Raw genomic sequence first — 22,406 nt, forward strand, 5'->3', positions numbered from 1 at the left:
TTTGAATTATGTCAAAGTCAACAAGTATTTATCACTGGATGCAAGAGCAGATGTCAAAACAGTATATATGCATCTCCTTCTCCACAGAAATAATTGAATACTGGATGTAATTTGTTCAATACTCCAGAAATGTGGTTTACTAGTTAAAGCAGTAGTACTGGGGAATTAACACACACATTTTATGCAATGGCAATATGTCTTTGAACAGACAAATGACCAACTACGTGTCTTGTGGCTTCATTTTCAGGAATGTTTGCAAGTCCTCATTAATACACCTCCACAATGAATGACTGTCCTGTGCAATGTCCACTGAGGCAAGGCCCATCAGGCATCAAACAGTGAGGGGAGTATACCTTCTATGTTATGAACCAATTGCTAAGCACAGTCACTCAGTCCAATATGCGTATGAAAGAAATAATAAAATCACAAAGAAAACAGACAAGACAAAAGGAACTTTCCTTCACTGCTGCTTCGACACAGAAAAGGCATTTCACTGGTCTGTACCAGGTCAGCAACCAGTCAATTGACCAGGTTAATGGCAAAGCAAAAGAACAGTCTAGTAACAAGTCAAGGGACAAGGTCAGTAACCTTTCTAGTTACCAGTCTAGTGATGAGGTCAGTGAAAAGACCAGAAAGCAGTCTACAAGTTAGCTTCTCTTTTTCATTTAGTCCGGGTACAAAATGAATCCAGAGAAAGTGCTGTACTTGTTATTGTTGCCTCCATGAGCTTTGCCTCCATCAAGCTTGACGTAGATCTCATCTCCCGAGTCCAGATGCAGTACCACACTGTTACTGGCATAGTCATAGTTCTGATCTGCATCCTGAGCAATAGCACTGGCCCGAACCTGTGCATGAAAGAAGATACAGTAAAGGTATTGAGGAGACTAATACAGTGGAATAAAAGGAAGACAACTGTGAAGGAACAATGACTGTAGGTATAGTACAGCAGTGCTGAAAGGGTGAATGTGAAAATACTGTAATGGAAGAGTATTGTAAAGGAGCATGATAATAACACAGTTAGGGTGTCAGTAGATGTGCTGTGTAAGTATAGCGCAGTAGTGTACTCTAGGCTGATCCTGTGTATGTCACCGCCACAACCCTGCAGCTTTTCTATCTTTTTTTCCTTCAGATAGATTTCTCCCTGCAGTGCTAATGAATAATATTATACTTTGCTGTTAAGACCAGATTCTTGGAGACTGTATCTCTGTAAAAATCTTCCTACTACTTTTTTTCTTCCACTTGTCTTTTACCATTATGGCCTTTTGGGGAATGGAATTTTTTTTAAAAATAAAAAACGATAATGCCCTCAATTTTGAGGGCATTTGGGGCATTTTTAGAAAATTAACCAAAGATCGGATCTCTGGCTAATTTTCTAACTGCAAGCTTGCGGTAGCAATAACCAACCACTTGTAATGGCTGGTTAAAGGGACAGTATACTGTAAAATAGTTTTTCGCTTAATGTGTTTACAATTGCTTTTTTATCAACTGCAGAGTAAAAAAATTATGAAAATTAGCTTTTAAATGTTTATTTGTGTATATTAAAGCTCTGATTTTGTGTTTTGAAGCCACAACCTAATAAAATGGGTTGAGCTTGTAAGTATAATCAGATCTCATTACTGTATCACATTGTGTACATATACCTGCTTCTTTATCTTATATCTGTCCATAAAACAATCACCAATACTTGGAGAGAACAATGGAAAATCAACATTTTATTACCTTATCTCTGCTATATCCCACTAGGAGTGCAATTTCCTCTACTGGCTGTGTTTACAAAGCTTATCTATAGCTTGGACCTGCGGCCACAAACTTTCAGAATAGGTGGGGACACCACATGCTAATTCAACTATTTTAAATGCCAATATAAGGGTAAAGGAGCTACTTGTAAACAATTTAATACACTCCAACAGGTAAAGTAGATCATTGGGAACAAATTAAAGGGGAGAAATATTTTGAGTAAACTGTCCCTTTAATTATCGTGTGTCCACAAACGGGCCCGTTTAGGGGCGCACGATAATTCAGCGCTTCACGTGTAATCTAGACCTCAGTTGGTAATACATAAAACTAAACAACAACATTCTAAGAGAAACACATTTTTGAGATTCAAAACATATTTAATTTGGCATAGCTATTCTGAAGTGATTACCCCCTTGGCAATAAATCTCAGTGAGCTGTGATTTTCTGTTTAATTTTGGTGCTAATCACTTTCTCACATTCAATTAAAATGGGTATGATCCCAATGGTCTAAAGGTCTCTGGGTTGGCAAGATTATTAATTAATGCTCATCAGTCCTATTTCCCTGGTGGAATGACCTAAAGCCACTTTTTACCCTGAAAACAGGGTGCCTGATAAGGGGTGTAAACTGCATTTTTATATGGGGTTGAGATGCAGACATTACAAAAGTGCACAATAAAATTTGTATTTTAAAAATAAAATAATCTTCCCAAGGAAAGGAATTCTTACAATAATGTACAACCACCTGATAAATATTTATATCTACATTATAGATACAAAGGGTGTGCATCCCAATCAGAATCCCAATCTTCAGCACTAGTTGCCTAATAGACAGAAATAACCCTTTCACGTAATCTTTCCACCCCATCCTACTGCCTAAAACAAACACTCTACATCAACTATCCTACCGCATTCCACACTAATTAACTAGCACCTCGCCACACACCAACCAACCAGCACTCACTACACTCTAATCAACCAGAACCTCAACCCACACCAATCAACCAGCACCTTACCCTATAGTAATTAACTAGCACCTCACTCCTCACCAACCAACCAGCACTCACATCACCGTGCACAAACATCTGATCAAATCCTACAGAACCACTGTGTAATTATTTTAAAATGGCAGATACTTTGCAACTTTGCATAGGCTACACACCTTGACTGTTTATTTGTATTCAAAATAGTCATAGTGAGTGTAGGCAGTCTTCTAACCAGAATTCTTTAAAATTGTGATGATGTTGTTTGCTACCTCACCCCACACCAACCAACCAGCACCTCACCCCACACTAATCAACCAGCACCTCACCCACACCAATCAACCAACCGCTCACCTCACCCTACACTAATCAACCAGAACCTCACCCTACACTAATCAACCAGAACCTCACCCACACCAAATAACCAACACCTCACCCCACAACAACCAACCAGCACCTCACCCCTACACTAATCAACCAGCACCTCACCCACACCAACCAACCGCTCACCTCACCCACACCAACCAACCGCTCACCTCACCCTACACCAACCAACCAGCACCTCACCCTACACTAATCAACCAGAACCTCACCCTACACTAATCAACCAGAACCTCACCCACACCAAATAACCAACACCTCAACCCACAACAACCAACCAGCATCTCACCCCTACACTAATCAACCAGCACCTCACCCACACCAACCAACCGCTCACCTCACCCTACACCAACCAACCAGCACCTCACCCTACACTAATCAACCAGAACCTCACCCTACACTAATCAATTAGCACCTCACCCACATTAAAGAACCAGAACCTCAAACCACAACAACCAACCAGCATCTCACCCTACACTAATCAACCAGCACCTCACCACACCAACCAACCACTCCCCTCACTTCATACAAACCAACATCTCACCCTACCTACACTAATTAACCAGCACCTCACCCACACCAAACAACCAGCACCTCACCCACACCAAACAACCAGCATGCACCTCATCCTGCACAAACGTGATCAAATCCTACAGAACTCTTATTTAATAATTTTAAAATAGCAGCTCCTTTACATAGACCATTGTTTATTTGTATTTAAAATAGTCATAGTGTAGGCTGTCTTCTACCCAGAATTCTTTCAAATTGTGATAATGTTGTGAGCTACATATAGGTTAAGTTTCATTAAAATACTAGTAGTACTGTTTTTTTTTCTTGCATACATGTTTTGTAGATGATCCATTTATAGCCCATCTGGGGTGTTTTGCTTATTTTTAATAACATTGTGCAGATTGTCAGACTCCTTACCAAGCCCCAAAGCTTTAGATGTATACTGATGTCTACAGACTTCAGATTGCTTCTGTTTGTATAATGGGACTATTCATATGCAGGGGAGTCTGCTCTCAGTGGGTGTCCCAGCCTAACCTCATCAACAGTGCTAAATTGGGAGCTTATAAGTATACTGTCCCTTTAAGCTTTCTGGAATAATAGGCAGCTTGGTACAGATTGTAGATAGACACTTTATAGAGGTCCCAAAGTCTTGCTGAAGATATTTAATAATGATTGTTATAATTGGCTCTAATTTCCTACAGATAGTATGCCAAAAATTGAGTAATTTTATACTTTGTTTTGTCTTTTTGCACTTTTTATGTGAGTGATTACACAGGTTTTTTTTCTGAGTTTTCAAAGCAAGCAATCAGCAATACCTCTAATAAACAGATATGACAGGTACATAATTTATTCATGTTTATAATGCTATATAGTTTAGCTATTTGGGAGTTTATCAATAAAGGTGGTTATTCCAAATGAAAGAGAAAATACTTGACTGAATTTCTTAAGGAATACATTTATTTGAATGTTGTATTTTATTATGATATAAATTAATAAATATACTGTAATAGTTTCAAATAAAATGAGTAAAAAATCAAGTAAAATTATATGCTACTGTGAAATGAACTTTACAGTATAAAATTGTTTGTCTCATGACCACTCTCAATGGTGCCAATATGCTACTTGTTGTGTTTTAGCTCAAAGTTATATGATTGTTTTTATTTATTTTTTTTTTGCTAATAAATCATGATGTAATGTCAGTGGATTGTTTAAAAGGGTAGAAAAACCCCTTCCCTGAACTCATAAGAGGGCAGAAAAAAAATTTGTGAGACAAAGTCTTGTCAAGTCTGTTGGTATCATATGGTATAATATTTATTTATAAGCAAGCATGACTAAACTATTGTAACATTGGATTCTTATTTTTAATTTTTAATTTATTTAGCAAAATACATTTTTATTTTCGTAATATTACACTGCATATTTGTACAATTACGACTATATATATATATATATATATATATATATATATATATATATATATATATATATATATATATATATATATATAAACATAATTTATGCTTACCTGATAAATTTATTTCTCTTGTAGTGTATTCAGTCCACGGGTCATCCATTACTTATGAGACACTTTTGCTTCTTTGGATATATTCCCTTCCCAACAGGAAGTTGCAAGAGGATCACCCAAAGCAGAGCTGCTATATAGCTCCTCCCCTCACATGTCATATCCAGTCATTCGACCGAAACAAGACAAGAAAGGAGAAACCATAGGGTGCAGTGGTGACTGAAGTTTTAATTAAAATTTAGATCTGCCTTAAAAAAGACAGGGCGGGCCGTGGACTGAATACACTACAAGAGAAATAAATTTATCAGGTAAGCATAAATTATGTTTTCTCTTGTTAAGTGTGTTCAGTCCACGGGTCATCCATTACTTATGGGATACCAATACCAAAGCTAAAGTACACGGATGATGGGAGGGACAAGGCAGGAACTTAAACGGAAGGAACCACTGCCTGTAGAACCTTTCTCCCAAAAACAGCCTCCGAAGAAGCAAAAGTGTCTCATAAGTAATGGATGACCCGTGGACTGAATACACTTAACAAGAGAAATAAATATATCTCAATATAAGAAATTATGAAGCAGGAGTGCAGGGTACTAAACATTCCCAGACACCTCTGTTCCAACAGACCACCCTTATCTAGCACAATACCGTTAGTACTGCAATATTAAATCAGAGAATAGCCACCACTAAATGCAAGAAATTAATACACTTTAATCAAATAATATAACACAACATAATCATAGAATCTCAAAAACTAAATAAAGCCACTATAGTGATAACATTATATTGTGTCCATAACAGAGATAATAATATTAATATAGTAACATCTCCAAGGTTACCCTTTAAAGAAAAAATAATTGTGAATCTTCAGAGCTCTTAAAAGGCCATATAACTTGAGATGCAGATAATATCCTTTTGCGGTAAAATAAAGTTCACAACGCAACAAAGGTCAGTAGGTTAACAGGTTAACAATCCCTTGTTTCCAGTGTAAGGAATAAGTTTGCCAACAAAAAAGCAGCAATTGAAATAGCACAGTAACCAGTCTCAAAAGCAGAAAGCAGTAAGCTAACAGTGCAGTCTCCCCCAGCAATTAAATGTCCGTCCATGCAAAGCGGATGCTAGTCTAGGCAGGGTTAATAAAGTAAAGTGTAAATTCTCACCCTTGAACATCCAGGATACGATATGCTGGTTTGTCACTTACCTAACCCTCCTGACAATATCACAACTAGCTCCGTCTGCTGGGAGGCCGGTTGCCTGTTGCTAATGCGCTTACCGTGCAAATAGGCTTGAAGATGGTATTGTTGCAAAACTTCACCGCAGTACTTGACAGGTTCCTTGAAGGTAACAATCAAAATATACTCTGTAAACAGACACATGTAGCTGCCTCTCTTGCTACGTACGTTTCACCCCTCACAGCATGGGGCTTCTTCCGGCTATGTCTGTTGACGTCACTATTAGGCGACGCTTTTTATTAGCATAGATTCTCCTCCTCCAAGTGAATATTGAAGAGGCTAATATTTAAACATGTTTGTTTATATTTTTGTGGCATATAGTATCGCTATGTGGATTGATAGTGGCTATTTATTAAATATGTTGTTTATAAAATTCATTCCTAACTTACGCCTAGATTTAGAGTTCTGCATTAGCCGTCCAAACCAGCGTTAGGGGGTCCTAAAGCTGGTTTTTACCGCCCGCTGGTATTTAGAGTATTTAGAGTCAGGAAAGGAAAGGGTCTAACGCTCACTTTCCAGCCACGACTTTTCCATACAGCAGATCCCCCTACGCCAATTGCGTATCCTATCTTTTCAATGGGATCTTTCTAACGCTGGTATTTAGAGTCTTGGCTGAAGTGAGCGTTAGAAATCTAACGACAAGACTCCAGCCGCAGAGAAAAGCCAGGAGTTAAGAGCTTTATGGGCTAGCGCCGGTTCATAAAGCTCTTAACTACTGTGCTCTAAAGTACACTAACACCCATAAACTACCTATGCACCCCTAAACCGAGGCCCCCCCACATCGCCGCCACTCTATTAATTTTTTTTAACCCCTAATCTGCCGACCGCACACCACCGCCACCTACATTATCCCTATAAACCCCTAATCTGCTGCCCCTAACATCGCCGACCCCTACATAATATTTATTAACCCCTAATCTGCCCCCCCCAACATCGCCGCTACCTACCTATAATTATTAACCCCTAATCTGCCGACCGGACCTCACCGCTACTATAATAAATGTATTAACCCCTAAAGCTAAGTCTAACTCTAACCCCCGTAAGTTAAATATAATTTAAATCTAACGAAATAAAATAAATCTTATTAAATAAATTATTCCTATTTAAAGCTAAATACTTACCTGTAAAATAAACCCTTATATAGCTACAATATAAATAATAATTATATTGTAGCTATTTTAGGATTAATATTTATTTTACAGGCAACTTTGTATTTATTTTAACTAGGTACAATAGCTATTAAATAGTTAATAACTATTTAATAGCTACCTAGATAAAATAATTACAAAATTACCTGTAAAATAAATCCTAACCTAAGTTACAATTAAACCTAACACTACACTATCAATAAATAAATTAAATAAACTGTCTACAATTATCTACAATTAAATCAACTAAACTAAATTACAAAAACAAACAAACACTAAATTACAAAAAAAAAATCTAAATTACAAAAAAGATTACAAGAATTTTAAACTAATTACACCTACTCTAAGCCCCCTAAAAAAATAACAAAGCCCCCCAAAATAAAAAAATGCCCTACCCTATTCTAAAATAAAAATTGTAAAGCTCTTTTACCTTACCAGCCCTTAAAAGGGCCTTTTGTGGGGCATGCCCCAAAGAATTCTGCTCTTTTGCCTGTAAAAAAAAAACATACAATAGCCCCCCCAACATTACAACCCACCACCCACATACCCCTAATCTAACCCAAACCCCCCTTAAATAAACCTAACACTAAGCCCCTGAAGATCTTCCTACCTTGTCTTCACCACGCCGGGTATCACCGATCCGTCCAGAAGAGGGTCCGAAGTCTTCCTCCTATCCGGCAAGAAGAGCTCCTCCAGAGGGTCCGAAGTCTTCCTCCTATCCGGGCAGAAGAGGACATCCGGACAGGCAGACATCTTCATCCAAGCGGCATCTTCTATCTTCCTCCATCCGGCGCGGAGCGGGACCATCTTCAAGCAGCCGACGCGGAGCCATCCTTTTTCACCGACGGACTAACGATGAATGAAGGTTCCTTTAAGGGACGTCATCCAAGATGGCGTCCCTCGAATTCCGATTGGCTGATAGGATTCTATCAGCCAATCGGAATTAAGCTAGGAAAAATCTGATTGGCTGATTGAATTAAAATAAATACAAAGTTGCCTGTAAAATAAATATTAATCCTAAAATAGCTACAATATAATTATTATTTATATTGTAGCTATATTAGGGTTTATTTTACAGGTAAGTATTTAGCTTTAAATAGGATTAATTTATTTAATAAGAATTATTTTATTTCATTAGAATAAAATTATATTTAACTTAGGGGGGTGTTAGTGTTAGGGTTAGACTTAGCTTTAGGGGTTAATACATTTATTATAGTAGCGGTGAGGTCCGGTTGGCAGATTAGGGGTTAATAATTGTAGGTAGGTGGCGGCGACGTTGGGGGCGGCAAATTAGGGGTTAATAAATATAATATAGGGGTCGGCGGGGGTTAGGGGCAGCAGATTAGTGGTACATAGGGATAACGTAGGTTGCGGCGGTGTACGGAGCGGCAGATAAGGGGTTAATAATAAAATGCAGGGGTCAGAGATAGCGGGGACCGCAGATTAGGGGTTAATAAGTGTAAGGTTAGGGGTGTTTAGACTCGGGGTACATGTTAGGTGCAGACGTAGGAAGTGTTTTCCCATAGGAAACAATGGGGCTGCGTTAGGAGCTGAACGCTGCTTTTTTGCAGGTGTTAGGTTTTTTTTCAGCCCAAACTGCCCCATTGTTTCCTATGGGGGAATCGTGCACGAGCACGTTTTTGAAGCTGGCCGCGTCCGTAAGCACCGCTGGTATTGAGAGTTGCAGTGGTGGTAAATTATGCTCTACGCTCCCTTTTTGGAGCCTAACGCAGCCCTTCTGTAAACTCTAAATATCAGCGGTATTTAAAAGGTGCGGGGGGAAAAAAGCAAGCGTAGCTAACACACCCCTTTGGCCGCAGAACTCTAAATCTAGCCATTAATTTTTATTAATAATAATAAAAATTAAGTTAGGAATTAATTTTATAAACAACATGTTTAATAAATAGCCACTATCAAGCCACATAGCGATACTATATGCCACAAAAATATAAACAAACATGTTTAAATATTAGCCTCTTCAATATTCACTTGGAGGCGGAGAATCTATGCTAATAAAAAGCGTCACCTAATAGTGACGTAAACAGTCATAGCCGGAAGAAGCCCCATGCTGTGAGGGGTGAAACGTACGTAGCAAGAGAGGCAGCTACATGTCTTGGAGATGTTACTATATTAATATTATTATCTCTGTTATGGACACAATATAATTTTATCACTATAGTGGCTTTATTTAGTTTTTGAGATTCTATGATTATGTTGTGTTATATTATTTGATTAAAGTGTATTAATTTCTTGCATTTAGTGGTGGCTATTCTCTGATTTAATATTGCAGTACTAACGGTATTGTGCTAGATAAGGGTGGTCTGTTGGAGCAGAGGTGTCTGGGAATGTTTAGTACCCGGCAGTCCTGCTTCATAATTTCTTATACTGATCTATATTTAACTATTACCACCTCTGAGCACTACAAGCTTGCATATTTCTTTTTTGTAAGCAAGTGTATATTGGCCAGAACTTATTTAACTGTTTCTGGTGCCAGTCATCCTAGATAAATATATATATATATATATATATATACACACACATACATACACACACGCTATATATATATATATATATATATATATATATATATATATATATATATATTATATATATATATATATATATATATATATATATATATATATATATACAGGGAGTGCAGAATTATTAGGCAAATGAGTATTTTGACCACATCATCCTCTTTATGCATGTTGTCTTACTCCAAGCTGTATAGGCTCGAAAGCCTACTACCAATTAAGCATATTAGGTGATGTGCATCTCTGTAATGAGAAGGGGTGTGGTCTAATGACATCAACACCCTATATCAGGTGTGCATAATTATTAGGCAACTTCCTTTCCTTTGGCAAAATGGGTCAAAAGAAGGACTTGACAGGCTCAGAAAAGTCAAAAATAGTGACATATCTTGCAGAGGTATGCAACACTCTTAAAATTGCAAAGCTTCTGAAGCGTGATCATCGAACTATCAAGCGTTTCATTCAAAATAGTCAACAGGGTCACAAGAAGCGTGTGGAAAAACCAAGGCGCAAAATAACTGCCCATGAACTGAGAAAAGTCAAGCGTGCAGCTGCCAAGATGCCACTTGCTACCAGTTTGGCCATATTTCAGAGCTGCAACATCACTGGAGTGCCCAAAAGCACAAGGTGTGCAATACTCAGAGACATGGCCAAGGTAAGAAAGGCTGAAAGACGACCACCACTGAACAAGACACACAAGCTGAAACGTCAAGACTGGGCCAAGAAATATCTCAAGACTGATTTTTCTAAGGTTTTATGGACTGATGAAATGAGAGTGAGTCTTGATGGGCCAGATGGATGGGCCTGTGGCTGGATTGGTAAAGGGCAGAGAGCTCCAGTCCGACTCAGACACCAGCAAGGTGGAGGTGGAGTACTGGTTTGGGCTGGTATCATCAAAGATGAGCTTGTGGGGCCTTTTCGGGTTGAGGATGGAGTCAAGCTCAACTCCCAGTCCTACTGCCAGTTTCTGGAAGACACCTTCTTCAAGCAGTGGTACAGGAAGAAGTCTGCATCCTTCAAGAAAAACATGATTTTCATGTAGGACAATGCTCCATCACACGCGTCCAAGTACTCCACAGCGTGGCTGGCAACATAGGGTATAAAAGAAGAAAATCTAATGACATGGCCTCCTTGTTCACCTGATCTGAACCCCATTGAGAACCTGTGGTCCATCATCAAATGTGAGATTTACAAGGAGGGAAAACAGTACACCTCTCTGAACAGTGTCTGGGAGGCTGTAGTTGCTGCTGCACACAATGTTGATGGTGAACAGATCAAAACACTGACAGAATCCATGGATGGCAGGCTTTTGAGTGTCCTTGCAAAGAAAGGTGGCTATATTGGTCACTGATTTGTTTTTGTTTTGTTTTTGAATGTCAGAAATGTATATTTGTGAATGTTGAGATGTTATATTGGTTTCACTGGTAAAAATAAATAATTTAAATGGGTATATATTTGTTTTTTGTTAAGTTGCCTAATAATTATGCACAGTAATAGTCACCTGCACACACAGATATCCCCCTAAAATAGCTATAACTAAAAACAAACTAAAAACTACTTCCAAAACTATTCAGCTTTGATATTAATGAGTTTTTTGGGTTCATTGAGAACATGGTTGTTGTTCAATAATAAAATTAATCCTCAAAAATACAACTTGCCTAATAATTCTGCACTCCCTGTGTGTGTATGTATATATATATATATATATATATATATATATATATATACACATATATATATATATATATATATATATACACACATATATATATATATATATATATATATATATATATATATATATATATATATATAGTACTCAAAATAAATATTTCATAAGATATGAGACAATTTCTACTTATATAACATTAGAGGTAGGTGCCTGGAATTTAGATTTCAGAATAACCTTTCTCTAAGGTAATATACAGGGAGTGCAGAATTATTAGGCAAGTTGTATTTTTGAGGATTAATTTTATTATTGAACAACAACCATGTTCTCAATGAACCCAAAAAACTCATTAATATCAAAGCTGAATATTTTTGGAAGTAGTTTTTAGTTTGTTTTTAGTTATAGCTATTTTAGGGGGATAACTGTGTGTGCAGGTGACTATTACTGTGCATAATTATTAGGCAACTTAACAAAAAACAAATATATACCCATTTCAATTATTTATTTTTACCAGTGAAACCAATATAACATCTCAACATTCACAAATATACATTTCTGACATTCAAAAACAAAACAAAAACAAATCAGTGACCAATATAGCTACCTTTCTTTGCAAGGACACTCAAAAGCCTGCCATCCATGGATTCTGTCAGTGTTTTGATCTGTTCACCATCAACATTGCGTGCAGCAGCAACCACAGCCTCCCAGACACTGTTCAGAGAGGTGTACTGTTTTCCCTCGTAAATCTCACATTTGATGATGGACTACAGGTTCTCAATGGGGTTCAGATCAGGTGAACAAGGAGGCCATGTCATTAGATTTTCTTCTTTTATACCCTTTCTTGCCAGCCACGCTGTGGAGTACTTGGACACGTGTGATGGAGCATTGTCCTGCATGAAAATCATGTTTTTCTTGAAGGATGCAGACTTCTTCCTGTACCACTGCTTGAAGAAGGTGTCTTCCAGAAACTGGCAGTAGGACTGGGAGTTGAGCTTGACTCCATCCTCAACCCGAAAAGGCCCCACAAGCTCATCTTTGATGATACCAGCCCAAACCAGTACTCCACCTCCACCTTGCTGGCGTCTGAGTCGGACTGGAGCTCTCTGCCCTTTACCAATCCAGCCACAGGCCCATCCATCTGGCCCATCAAGACTCACTCTCATTTCATCAGTCCATAAAACCTTAGAAAAATCAGTCTTGAGATATTTCTTGGCCCAGTCTTGACATTTCAGTTTGTGTGTCTTGTTCAGTGGTGGTCGTCTTTCAGCCTTTCTTACCTTGGCCATGTCTCTGAGTATTGCACACCTTGTGCTTTTGGGCACTCCAGTGATGTTGCAGCTCTGAAATATGGCCAAACTGGTGGCAAGTGGCATCTTGGCAGCTGCACGCTTGACTTTTCTCAGTTCATGGGCAGTTATTTTGCGCCTTGGTTTTTCCACCAGCTTCTTGCGACCCTGTTGACTATTTTGAATGAAACGCTTGATTGTTCGATGATCACGCTTCAGAAGCTTTGCAATTTTAAGAGTGCTGCATCCCTCTGCAAGATATGTCACTATTTTTGACTTTTCTGAGCCTGTCAAGTCCTTCTTTTGACCCATTTTGCCAAAGGAAAGGAAGTTGCCTAATAATTATGCACACCTGATATAGGGTGTTGATGTCATTAGACCACACCCCTTCTCATTACAGAGATGCACATCACCTAATATGCTTAATTGGTAGTAGGCTTTCGAGCCTATACAGCTTGGAGTAAGACAACATGCATAAAGAGGATGATGTGGTCAAAATACTCATTTGCCTAATAATTCTGCACACAGTGTAAGGGGAAAAGGTAAGATCCGTTACACAGATTTAATATTTGATTTCAGATTAAGTTTTGCTAATCGGTTTCTATAAAATATGGAAAAAATGGAAGACATCATATAGTGCATCAAGTGGGCAAGCAGAATTAACACAGACTTGTTGTTTAAAAAAAAAAAAGTATTCCTCACAGAATTGGTGAAAGGAAAGCAGGCCAGAACGTCTGAGAAGTCCAGCTAGAAAAATTGGTGTGCAGAGACTTGGAGGAGTTTTCTGGACACAGATATTCCAGTCTCTGCTGGTTAATATTATAGATATTCTGTTTCCAGGACTATAGCAGTTTTATCACTATTTTTATTTTTTAATTGACATTTTGGGGTAGATTTATCAAGAACGGATGCTGCAATCTACCCCCTTTCAGGTCCGCCTGAAACTTGAGTTAAGAAGCAGCGGTCTTAAGACTGCTGCTCCTTAACACGTCTGCCACCTCTGAGGTGGCGGACAGCAATCATCCTGATCAGATACGATTGGGATGATTGACACCCCCTGCTAGCGGCCGCAAATGTGCAGGGGGCGGCATTGCACAAGCATTTCACCAGAAATGCTTTTGCAATAATAAATGCAATGTCAAGCGGACATGATCTGCTACAGTGGATATTGTCCTCCCAACATTTGATAAATCTACCTCTTTGGGGTCTATTTAACAAGGGCTGAATGGCCCCTGTTCCCCTGGTTTCCACGTGAGCCTTCAGGCTCGCCGGAAACAGGAATTAAGAAGCAGCGGTCTTAAGACCACTGCTCCTAAACTCATACGTCGCCTCTGAGGCGGCGTATAGCAATCCGCCTGATCATATACGATTGGGCTGATTGACAACCCCTGCTAGTGGCCGCAAATCTACAGGGGGCGGTATTGCACCAGCAGTTCACAATTCACATCTAGGTGTTTTACCCTAATTCCTAGTACAACAAATCCTCTACAGTGAGATTTGGGTCTCCATCAAATCTATTTCCTAAGGATGCAGGTTTTGTTTTGCAATAAGCACATGTATAGTACAATCTGGTATTCAGCTGTTCTGGATTGGGAATTAGCCTGGCTATATACAATAGTAATGCTACTTTCTGCTGGCATGTGCCCTGGGATTAGACAGTATGTACCTGGGTTCGTCAAGTGTATTCCAAATCTGTGATCTCAGCTTGATTACAAGACCTCTACTCATTTGCTGTCTGTCATGACCTCCTGCATGCCTGACTCACTCTTGGCCTCTGGCCACTAATTTCAGTTTATTTTGTTCAGTCTCATGTTTTGTTGGAGTTGCGCTTCAATTTTTACGGTTGTCTGCTAAATTGCCTTGTAGCTGTGGCCCATCCAGAAGCATAGTACAAATATAAAACTTTCAACTGACCAGGTTCTAGACATTTAAAATCTAACACTGGTCAAAATCTACTGTCATCTTGGAGAGAAATCGTTTTTTCTTTAAATTACTGTGTATAGGACAAAGTATTACTAATACAACCTCATAGGACCTCCTTCTCTAGGTAACAAAGAACTGGAGAAGGAATGAACCCTATATAAGGCAAACTGATTTAATCTGTTTCTGGGGAAACAATTGTTTTTCTCAAAAATAATTAGAAGAGCATTATTCCTAAATTAAACATCAACTCTAAAGGAAGAGATTAACAGGAAGATACTAGGCATTATTAGGCTTGATAAATTGAATTTTTTGGACTACACTGAAACTTTCAAGAGGACCTCCCTGACCCAGTAAAGTTCCTTGGAACTCTAGCTTTTATAGGGAATGGACCTTATAATCATGGGAAATGTAAACAAACCCAGAGTTTAAAAGAAAAAGCTATAACATAGTGATAAGTATACCAAAATCAGTAGTTTCATTAAGGGGTAATTGATGATTATGATAAATTCAGTCTAACCATGAAACAGTCCAATAATAATGTGGGTCACACAGACCCAGCAAGCACAGTCAATATATTAAATATAAAAAACAGAATTTATGCTTACCTGATAAATTACTTTCTCTTGTGGTGTATCCAGTCCACGGATTTATCCTTTACTTGTTGGATATTCTCCTTCCTAACAGGAAGTGGCAAAGAGAGCACACAGCAGAGCTGTCCATATAGCTCCCCCTCTAGCTCCACCCCCCAGTCATTCGACCGGAGGTTAGGAAGAAAAAGGAGAAACCATAGGGTGCAGTGGTGACTGTAGTTTAAGCAAAAAAATCTACCTGACTTAATAGCCAGGGCGGGCCGTGGACTGGATACACCACAAGAGAAAGTAATTTATCAGGTAAGTATAAATTCTGTTTTCTCTTGTAAGGTGTATCCAGTCCACGGATTCATCCTTTACTTGTGGGATACCAATACCAAAGCTTTAGGACGCGGATGAAGGGAGGGAACAAGACAGGTACCTTAAACGGAAGGCACCACTGCTTGTAAAACCTTTCTCCCAAAAATAGCCTCCGAAGAAGCAAAAGTATCGAATTTGTAAAATTTGGAAAAAGTATGCAGCGAAGACCAAGTCGCTGCCTTACAAATCTGTTCAACAGAAGCCTCATTTTTAAAAGCCCATGTGGAAGCCACTGCTCTGGTAGAATGAGCAGTAATTGTTTCAGGAGGCTGCTGGCCAGCAGTCTCATAGGCCAGACGGATGATGCTTTTCAGCCAAAAGGAAAGAGAGGTAGCAGTCGCCTTCTGACCTCTCCTCTTACCAAAATAGATGACAAACAATGAAGTTGTTTGTCTGAAATCCTTAGTTGCTTGTAAATGAACTTTAAAGCACGAACCACATCAATATTGTGTAACAGACGTTCCTTCTTAGAAGAAGGATTAGGACACAGAGAAGGAACAACAATTTCCTGATTAATATTCTTATTAGACACAACCTTAGGAAGAAAACTGGGTTTGGTACACAAAACTACCTTATCTGCGTGGAACACCAAATAAGGTGAGTCACACTGCCAAGCAGATAACTCTGAGACTCTTCGAGCAGAAAAGATAGCTACCAGAAACAAAACTTTCCAAGATAAAAGTTTAATATCTATGGAATGTAAAGGTTCAAACGGAACCCCTTGCAGAACTGAAAGAACTAAATTCAGACTCCATGGCGGAGCCACAGGTCTATAAACAGGCTTGATTCTGACTAAAGCCTGACTAAATGCTTGAACATCTGGTACCTCTGCCAGACGTTTGTGTAAAAGAATAGACAAAGCAGATATCTGTCCTTTTAAGGAAGTAGCTGATAATCCTTTCTCCAATCCTTCTTGGAGAAAGGACAATATCCTGGGAATCCTAATCTTACTCCATGAGTAACCCTTAGATTCGCACCAACAAAGATATTTTCGCCAAATCTTATGGTAGATTTTCCTGGTGACAGGCTTTCTAACCTGAATCAGGGTATTGATAATTGACTCAGAGAAACCACGCTTAGATAGAATTAGGCGTTCAATCTCTAAGCAGTCAGATTCAGAGAAATTAGATTTGGATGTTTGAAAGGACCTTGAAGTAGAAGATCCTGCCTCATTGGCAGAGTCCATGGTGGAACGGATGACATGTCCACTAGGTCTGCATACCAAGTCCTGCGTGGCCACGCAGGCGCTATTAGAATCACCGATGCCCTCTCCTGCTTGATTCTGGCAACCAGACGAGGAAGGAGAGGAAACGGTGGAAACACATAGGCCAGATTGAAGGACCAAGGCACTGCTTCAACACCGCCTGGGGATCCCGGGACCTGGACCCGTAAAGAAGAAGTTTGGCATTCTGAAGGGACGCCATCAGATCCAGTTCTGGAGTGCCCCATAGCTAAGTCAGCTGGACAAATACCTCCGGGTGGAGTTCCCACTCCCCCGGATGAAAAGTCTGACGACTTAGAAAATCCGCTTCCCAGTTGTCTACTCATGGGATGTGACTTGCTGAGAGGTGGCAAGAGTGATCCTCCGCCCATCTGATTATTTTGGTTACTTCCATCATTGCTAGGGAACTCCTTGTTCCCCCTTGATGGTTGATGTAAGCTACAGTCGTGATGTCGTCCGACTGAAATCTGATGAATTTGGCTGCAGCTAGCTGAGACCATGCCTGAAGAGCGTTGAATATCGCCCTCAGTTCCAGAATGTTTATCGGGAGAAGAGCTTCTTCCCGAGACCATAAGCCCTGAGCTTTCAGGGAGTCCCAGACAGGTCGTTACAATGATCCACTCTGGTCTGCGGAAACACATTCCCTGAGCCAGGTGATCCTGAGACAACCACCAGATAAGAGAATCTCTGGTCCCCTGATCCAACTGTATTTGAGGAGACAAATCTGCATAATCCCCATTCCACTGTTTGAGCATGCATAGTTGCAGTGGTCTGAGGTGTATCCGTGCAAAAGGGACTATGTCCATTGCCGCTACCATTAATCCGATTGTCTCCATGCACTGAGCTACAGATGGCCGAGGAATGGAATGAAGAGCTCGGAAAGTAGTTAAGAGTTTTAACTTTCTGACCTCCGTCAGAAATATTTTCATTTCTACCGAGTCTATTAGTGTTCCTAGGAAGGGAACTCTTGTGAGGGGGGAGATAGAACTCTTTTTGATGTTCACCTTCCACCCGTGAAACCTCAAGAGACTTGGCTTTTTGGAAAGTTGACGCCTGAATTAAGATGTCGTCTAGATAAGGTGCCACTGCTATGGCCCGCGGCCTTAGCACCACCAGGAGGGACCCTAGCACCTTTGTGAAAATTCTGGGAGCAGTGGCCAACCCGAAAGGGAGAGCCACAAACTGATAATGCTTGTCCAGAAAAGCGAACCTGAGAAACTGGTGATTATCTTTGTGGATAGGAATGTGTAAATATGCATCCTTTAGATCCACGGTAGTCATATATTGACCCTCCTGGATCATTGGTAAGATTTTCCGAATGGTCTCCATCTTGAATGATGGGACTCTAAGGAATTTGTTTAGAATTTTGAGATCCAGGATTGGTCTGAAAGTTCCTTCTTTTTTGGGAACCACAAACAGGTTTGAGTAAAACCCCAGCCCTTGTTCCGCAATTGGAACTGGGTGGATCACTCCCATTGTATGTAGGTCTTCTACACAGCGTAAGAACGCCTCTTTCTTTGTCGTGTCTGTAGACAGACGAGAAATATGGAACCTTCTCCTTGGAGGGGAGTCCTTGAATTCTAGAAGATATCCCTGGGATACAATCTCTAAGGCCCAGGGATTGTGTACGTCTCTTGCCCAGGCCTAAGCGAAGAGAGAGTCTGCCCCCTACTAGATCCGGTCCCGGATCGGGGGCTACCCCTTCATGCTGTCTTGGGGGCAGCTTCTTGGCCTGTTTACCCTTGTTCCAGCCCTGGTAAGGTTTCCAGGCTGCCCTGGGTTGTGAAGTGTTACCCTCTTGCTTCGCAACAGGGGAGGATGAACGAAAGGAACGAAAATTATTTTGTTTGTTCTTTGTCTTGAAGGACTTGTCCTGAGGGAGAGCATGGCCTTTTCCCCCAGTGATTTCTGAGATAATCTCTTTCAATTCAGGCCCGAAAAGGGTCTTTCCTTTGAAAGGGATGTTCAGCAGTTTGGATTTTGACGACACATCGGCCGACCAAGACTTGAGCCATAGCGCCCTGCGCGCCAGAATGGCAAAACCTGAATTCTTTGCCCCTAACTTAGCTAGTTGGAAAGCGGCATCTGTGATAAAAGAATTAGCCAGCTTAAGAGCCTTAATTCTGTCCATAATATCCTCATATGAGGTCTCCGTCTGGAGCGCATCTTCCAGCGCCTCGAACCAGAAAGCAGCTGCAGTAGTTACAGGAACAATGCACGCTATAGGTTGGAGAAGAAAACCTTGATGAACAACAATTTTCTTAAGAAAACCCTCTAATTTTTTATCCATAGGGTCTTTAAAAGCACAACTGTCCTCAATTGGTATGGTTGTGCGTTTAGAAAGGGAAGAAACAGCCCCCTCCACCTTAGGGACCGTCTGCCACAAGTCCCGCGTGGTGTCAGATATGGGGAACATTTTCTTAAAAACAGGAGGGGGAACAAACGGAATACCTGGTTTATCCCACTCCCTAGTTACTATATCCGCAATCCTCTTAGGGACCGGGAACACATCAGTGTAAACAGGAACTTCTAGGTACTTGTCCATTTTACACAATTTCTCTGGGACCACCAAAGGGTCACAGTCATCCAGAGTAACTAATACCTCCCTGAGTAATAAGCGGAGGTGTTCTAGTTTAAATTTAAAGGCCAAGGTATCCGAGTCTGTCTGAGGAGCAACCTTTCCCGAATCTGAAACTTCTCCCTCAGACAGCACATCCCTCGCCCCCATTTCAGAGCGTTGTGAGTGTATATCGGATACGGCTACTAAAGCGTCAGAATGCTCATAATCTGTTCTTAAAACAGAGCTATCACACTTGGCAGGTAACATGGGCAGCTTAGATAAAAATACTGAGAGGGTATTATCCATAACTGCCGCCAAATCTTGTAAGGTAAAAGAGTTAGACGCGCTAGAGGTGCTAGGCGTCGCTTGAGCGGGGTGTAACTGGTTGTGACACTTGGGGAGAGGTCAACGGGCTAACCTCATTACCTTCTGTCTGAGAATCATCTTGGGCCACGTTTTTAAGTGCAACAATATGGTCTTTAAAATGTATAGACATATCAGTACACGTGGGACACATTTTGAGAGGGGGTTCCACCATGGCTTCTAAACACATTGAACAAGTATTTTCCTTGGTGACAGACATGTTTAACAGACTAATAGGAAGACAAACAGGCTTAGAAATCACTTTAATCAAGCAAAAAAACACTTTGCAAAAAAACGTTACTGTGCCTTTAAGAAATAAAAAAGGCACACAATTTTCCAAAACAGTGAAAAATGCACCAAACTTTCTGAAATTTTCACAGTATGTACCTAAAGCATTGGTAAGATTGCACAGCTAGTAAAAAAAAAAAATCGATTAACCCCTTAATGCCCAAACCGGATCAATAGTAAGATAACAGACCAGTTACAACAAATTTAGCACCTTGCCACAGCTCTGCTGTGGCCCTACATTCCCTTAGGAGTCGGATTTATGGGGAAAAAGCTTCTTATGGTTCCTCAAATTGTAGCAGGAGCCACCATGTGAACACAGCCTGAAGATCTAGTCCATCTAACTGCGCATCTGAGGCGCGAAATTAGGCCCCTCCCACCTTACTCCGGTGCAGTGAGGCCTAAAGAAACACTCCTAGGAGTTATAATACTAGCCATGTGGGTAACAACCCCTGAAAGAAACCCAAAAAGACCTTCTAAGTGTCTCAAAAACGATGTTTAGAAGTAAAAACCGTTTGCCATAAAAAAGTGTCAACCCATAAAAAAGTGTCAACCAGCATAAATTAGCCCTGTAATGTAAGCTTGTAATTCCATACTTAGTCTCTGAATAAAGCTTACCCTTCCCTCATGGGGATCTTATCAGCCCTTTTCTAGCATTATCACAGTCTTGTCTAGAAATAAATGACTGAACATACCTTATTGCAGCTTAATCTGCAAACCGTTCCCCCCAACTAAAGTTTTCTTGTACTCCTCAGTCCTGTCTGGGAACATCAGTGGATTTAAGTTACAACGTGCTAAAATCATTTTCCTCTCTGCAGAAATCTTCATCCCTTTTCTGCTGGAGAGTAAATAGTACAAACCGGTACCATTTAAAAATAACAAACTTTTGCTTGTAGAACAAAAAGTACAAATCTAACACCACATTCACTTTACCCTTCCGAGAGAGAACCTATTGCTTAGAGCCGGCAAAGAGAATGACTGGGGGGTGGAGCTAGAGGGGGAGCTATATGGACAGCTCTGCTGTGTGCTCTCTTTGCCACTTCCTGTTAGGAAGGAGTATATCCCACAAGTAAAGGATGAATCCGTGGACTGGATACACCTTACAAGAGAAAGAGAGTCTATTTTTGGGGACTCTAAAAATGAAAAATAAAGTACATGGCTTAAAACCCTAAAGAAATGTAAAATCTCTAACAGGTTTTAAAGGGATATGAAACCCAAAAATGTTCTTTTGTTATTCAAACAGAGCATACCATTTTAAAGAAGATACCAATTAATTTTTATTATCAAATTTGCTTCCTTTTTAACGATATTCTGTGTTGAAGGGATACCTAGGTAGGCATCTGGAGCACTACATGGCAAGAAATGCTGCATGCAAATGGATAACATTCTTGAAAAAATGCTGCCTATAGTGCTCCAGAAATGAACCAGCTCCAAAGCAAGAAAGAACAATTCAAAATAAAAAAGAAGCAAATTAGAAAGTTGTTTAAAATGGCATGCTCTGTTTGAATCATGAAAAACAAAATTTGGGTTTCATATCCCTTTAAAAATGCTTCCCAAATCAGGCTACCAAAAATGTAATTATTAATATTTATTTATAAAGCACCACATCACTGGATGTAAAATACTTTTCAACCTTGACACTATTAACACAGAACAATATATCTTCCTAAAATAGAAAATACTACAAACAGCACCACTATGAATTAAAGGGTCAGTAAAGCAGGCGTGCGAGAGTTCACCTGTTTCTCCTAACAAGGTTATCATGTTGAAATGTTTAAGCAGTCTATTATATATAAACATGTTGCAGTGAATTCGTTTATATGCCATTTACAGGTATGTATAGGTCAGTAAAGTCTAAATTATGGTTCAGGAAAATAGAACATGCACTTTTGAAAGAACTTTCCCCTACACTACAAAAACCTTCTCCAATTATAATAAATTAATAAAAAAAAAAAAAAAATGTAGACGTATAACAGTGAGTACTGGCAGACAGCTGACAGTACCTATGATGGTGGAGACCATTAGGAGGTGGGGGAGGGTTAGAAATGAGTTTGGGAGGGATCAGGGAGGATAAGGGGGGATCCCACACGAATATATTGAGAAAGAC

The 22,406-nt window shown here is 39.9% G+C and overlaps 1 protein-coding gene across 1 annotated transcript in view; it reads right to left on the reverse strand.

Annotated features, from left to right (window-relative positions):
• Nucleotides 1–478: 478 nt before the first annotated feature.
• LOC128645203 (complement C1q-like protein 2) overlaps nucleotides 479–22,406 on the reverse strand; it is a 156,513-nt gene continuing 134,585 nt past the window's right edge. Inside the window, exon 2 of the mRNA XM_053698020.1 lies at nucleotides 479–845. Coding sequence (XP_053553995.1) covers nucleotides 666–845 — 180 coding nt within the window. The 3' untranslated portion in view covers nucleotides 479–665. The remainder of the gene's footprint in view (nucleotides 846–22,406) is intronic.

Source organism: Bombina bombina, chromosome 1 (assembly GCF_027579735.1).
Source record: "Bombina bombina isolate aBomBom1 chromosome 1, aBomBom1.pri, whole genome shotgun sequence".
NCBI lineage: Eukaryota > Metazoa > Chordata > Amphibia > Anura > Bombinatoridae > Bombina > Bombina bombina.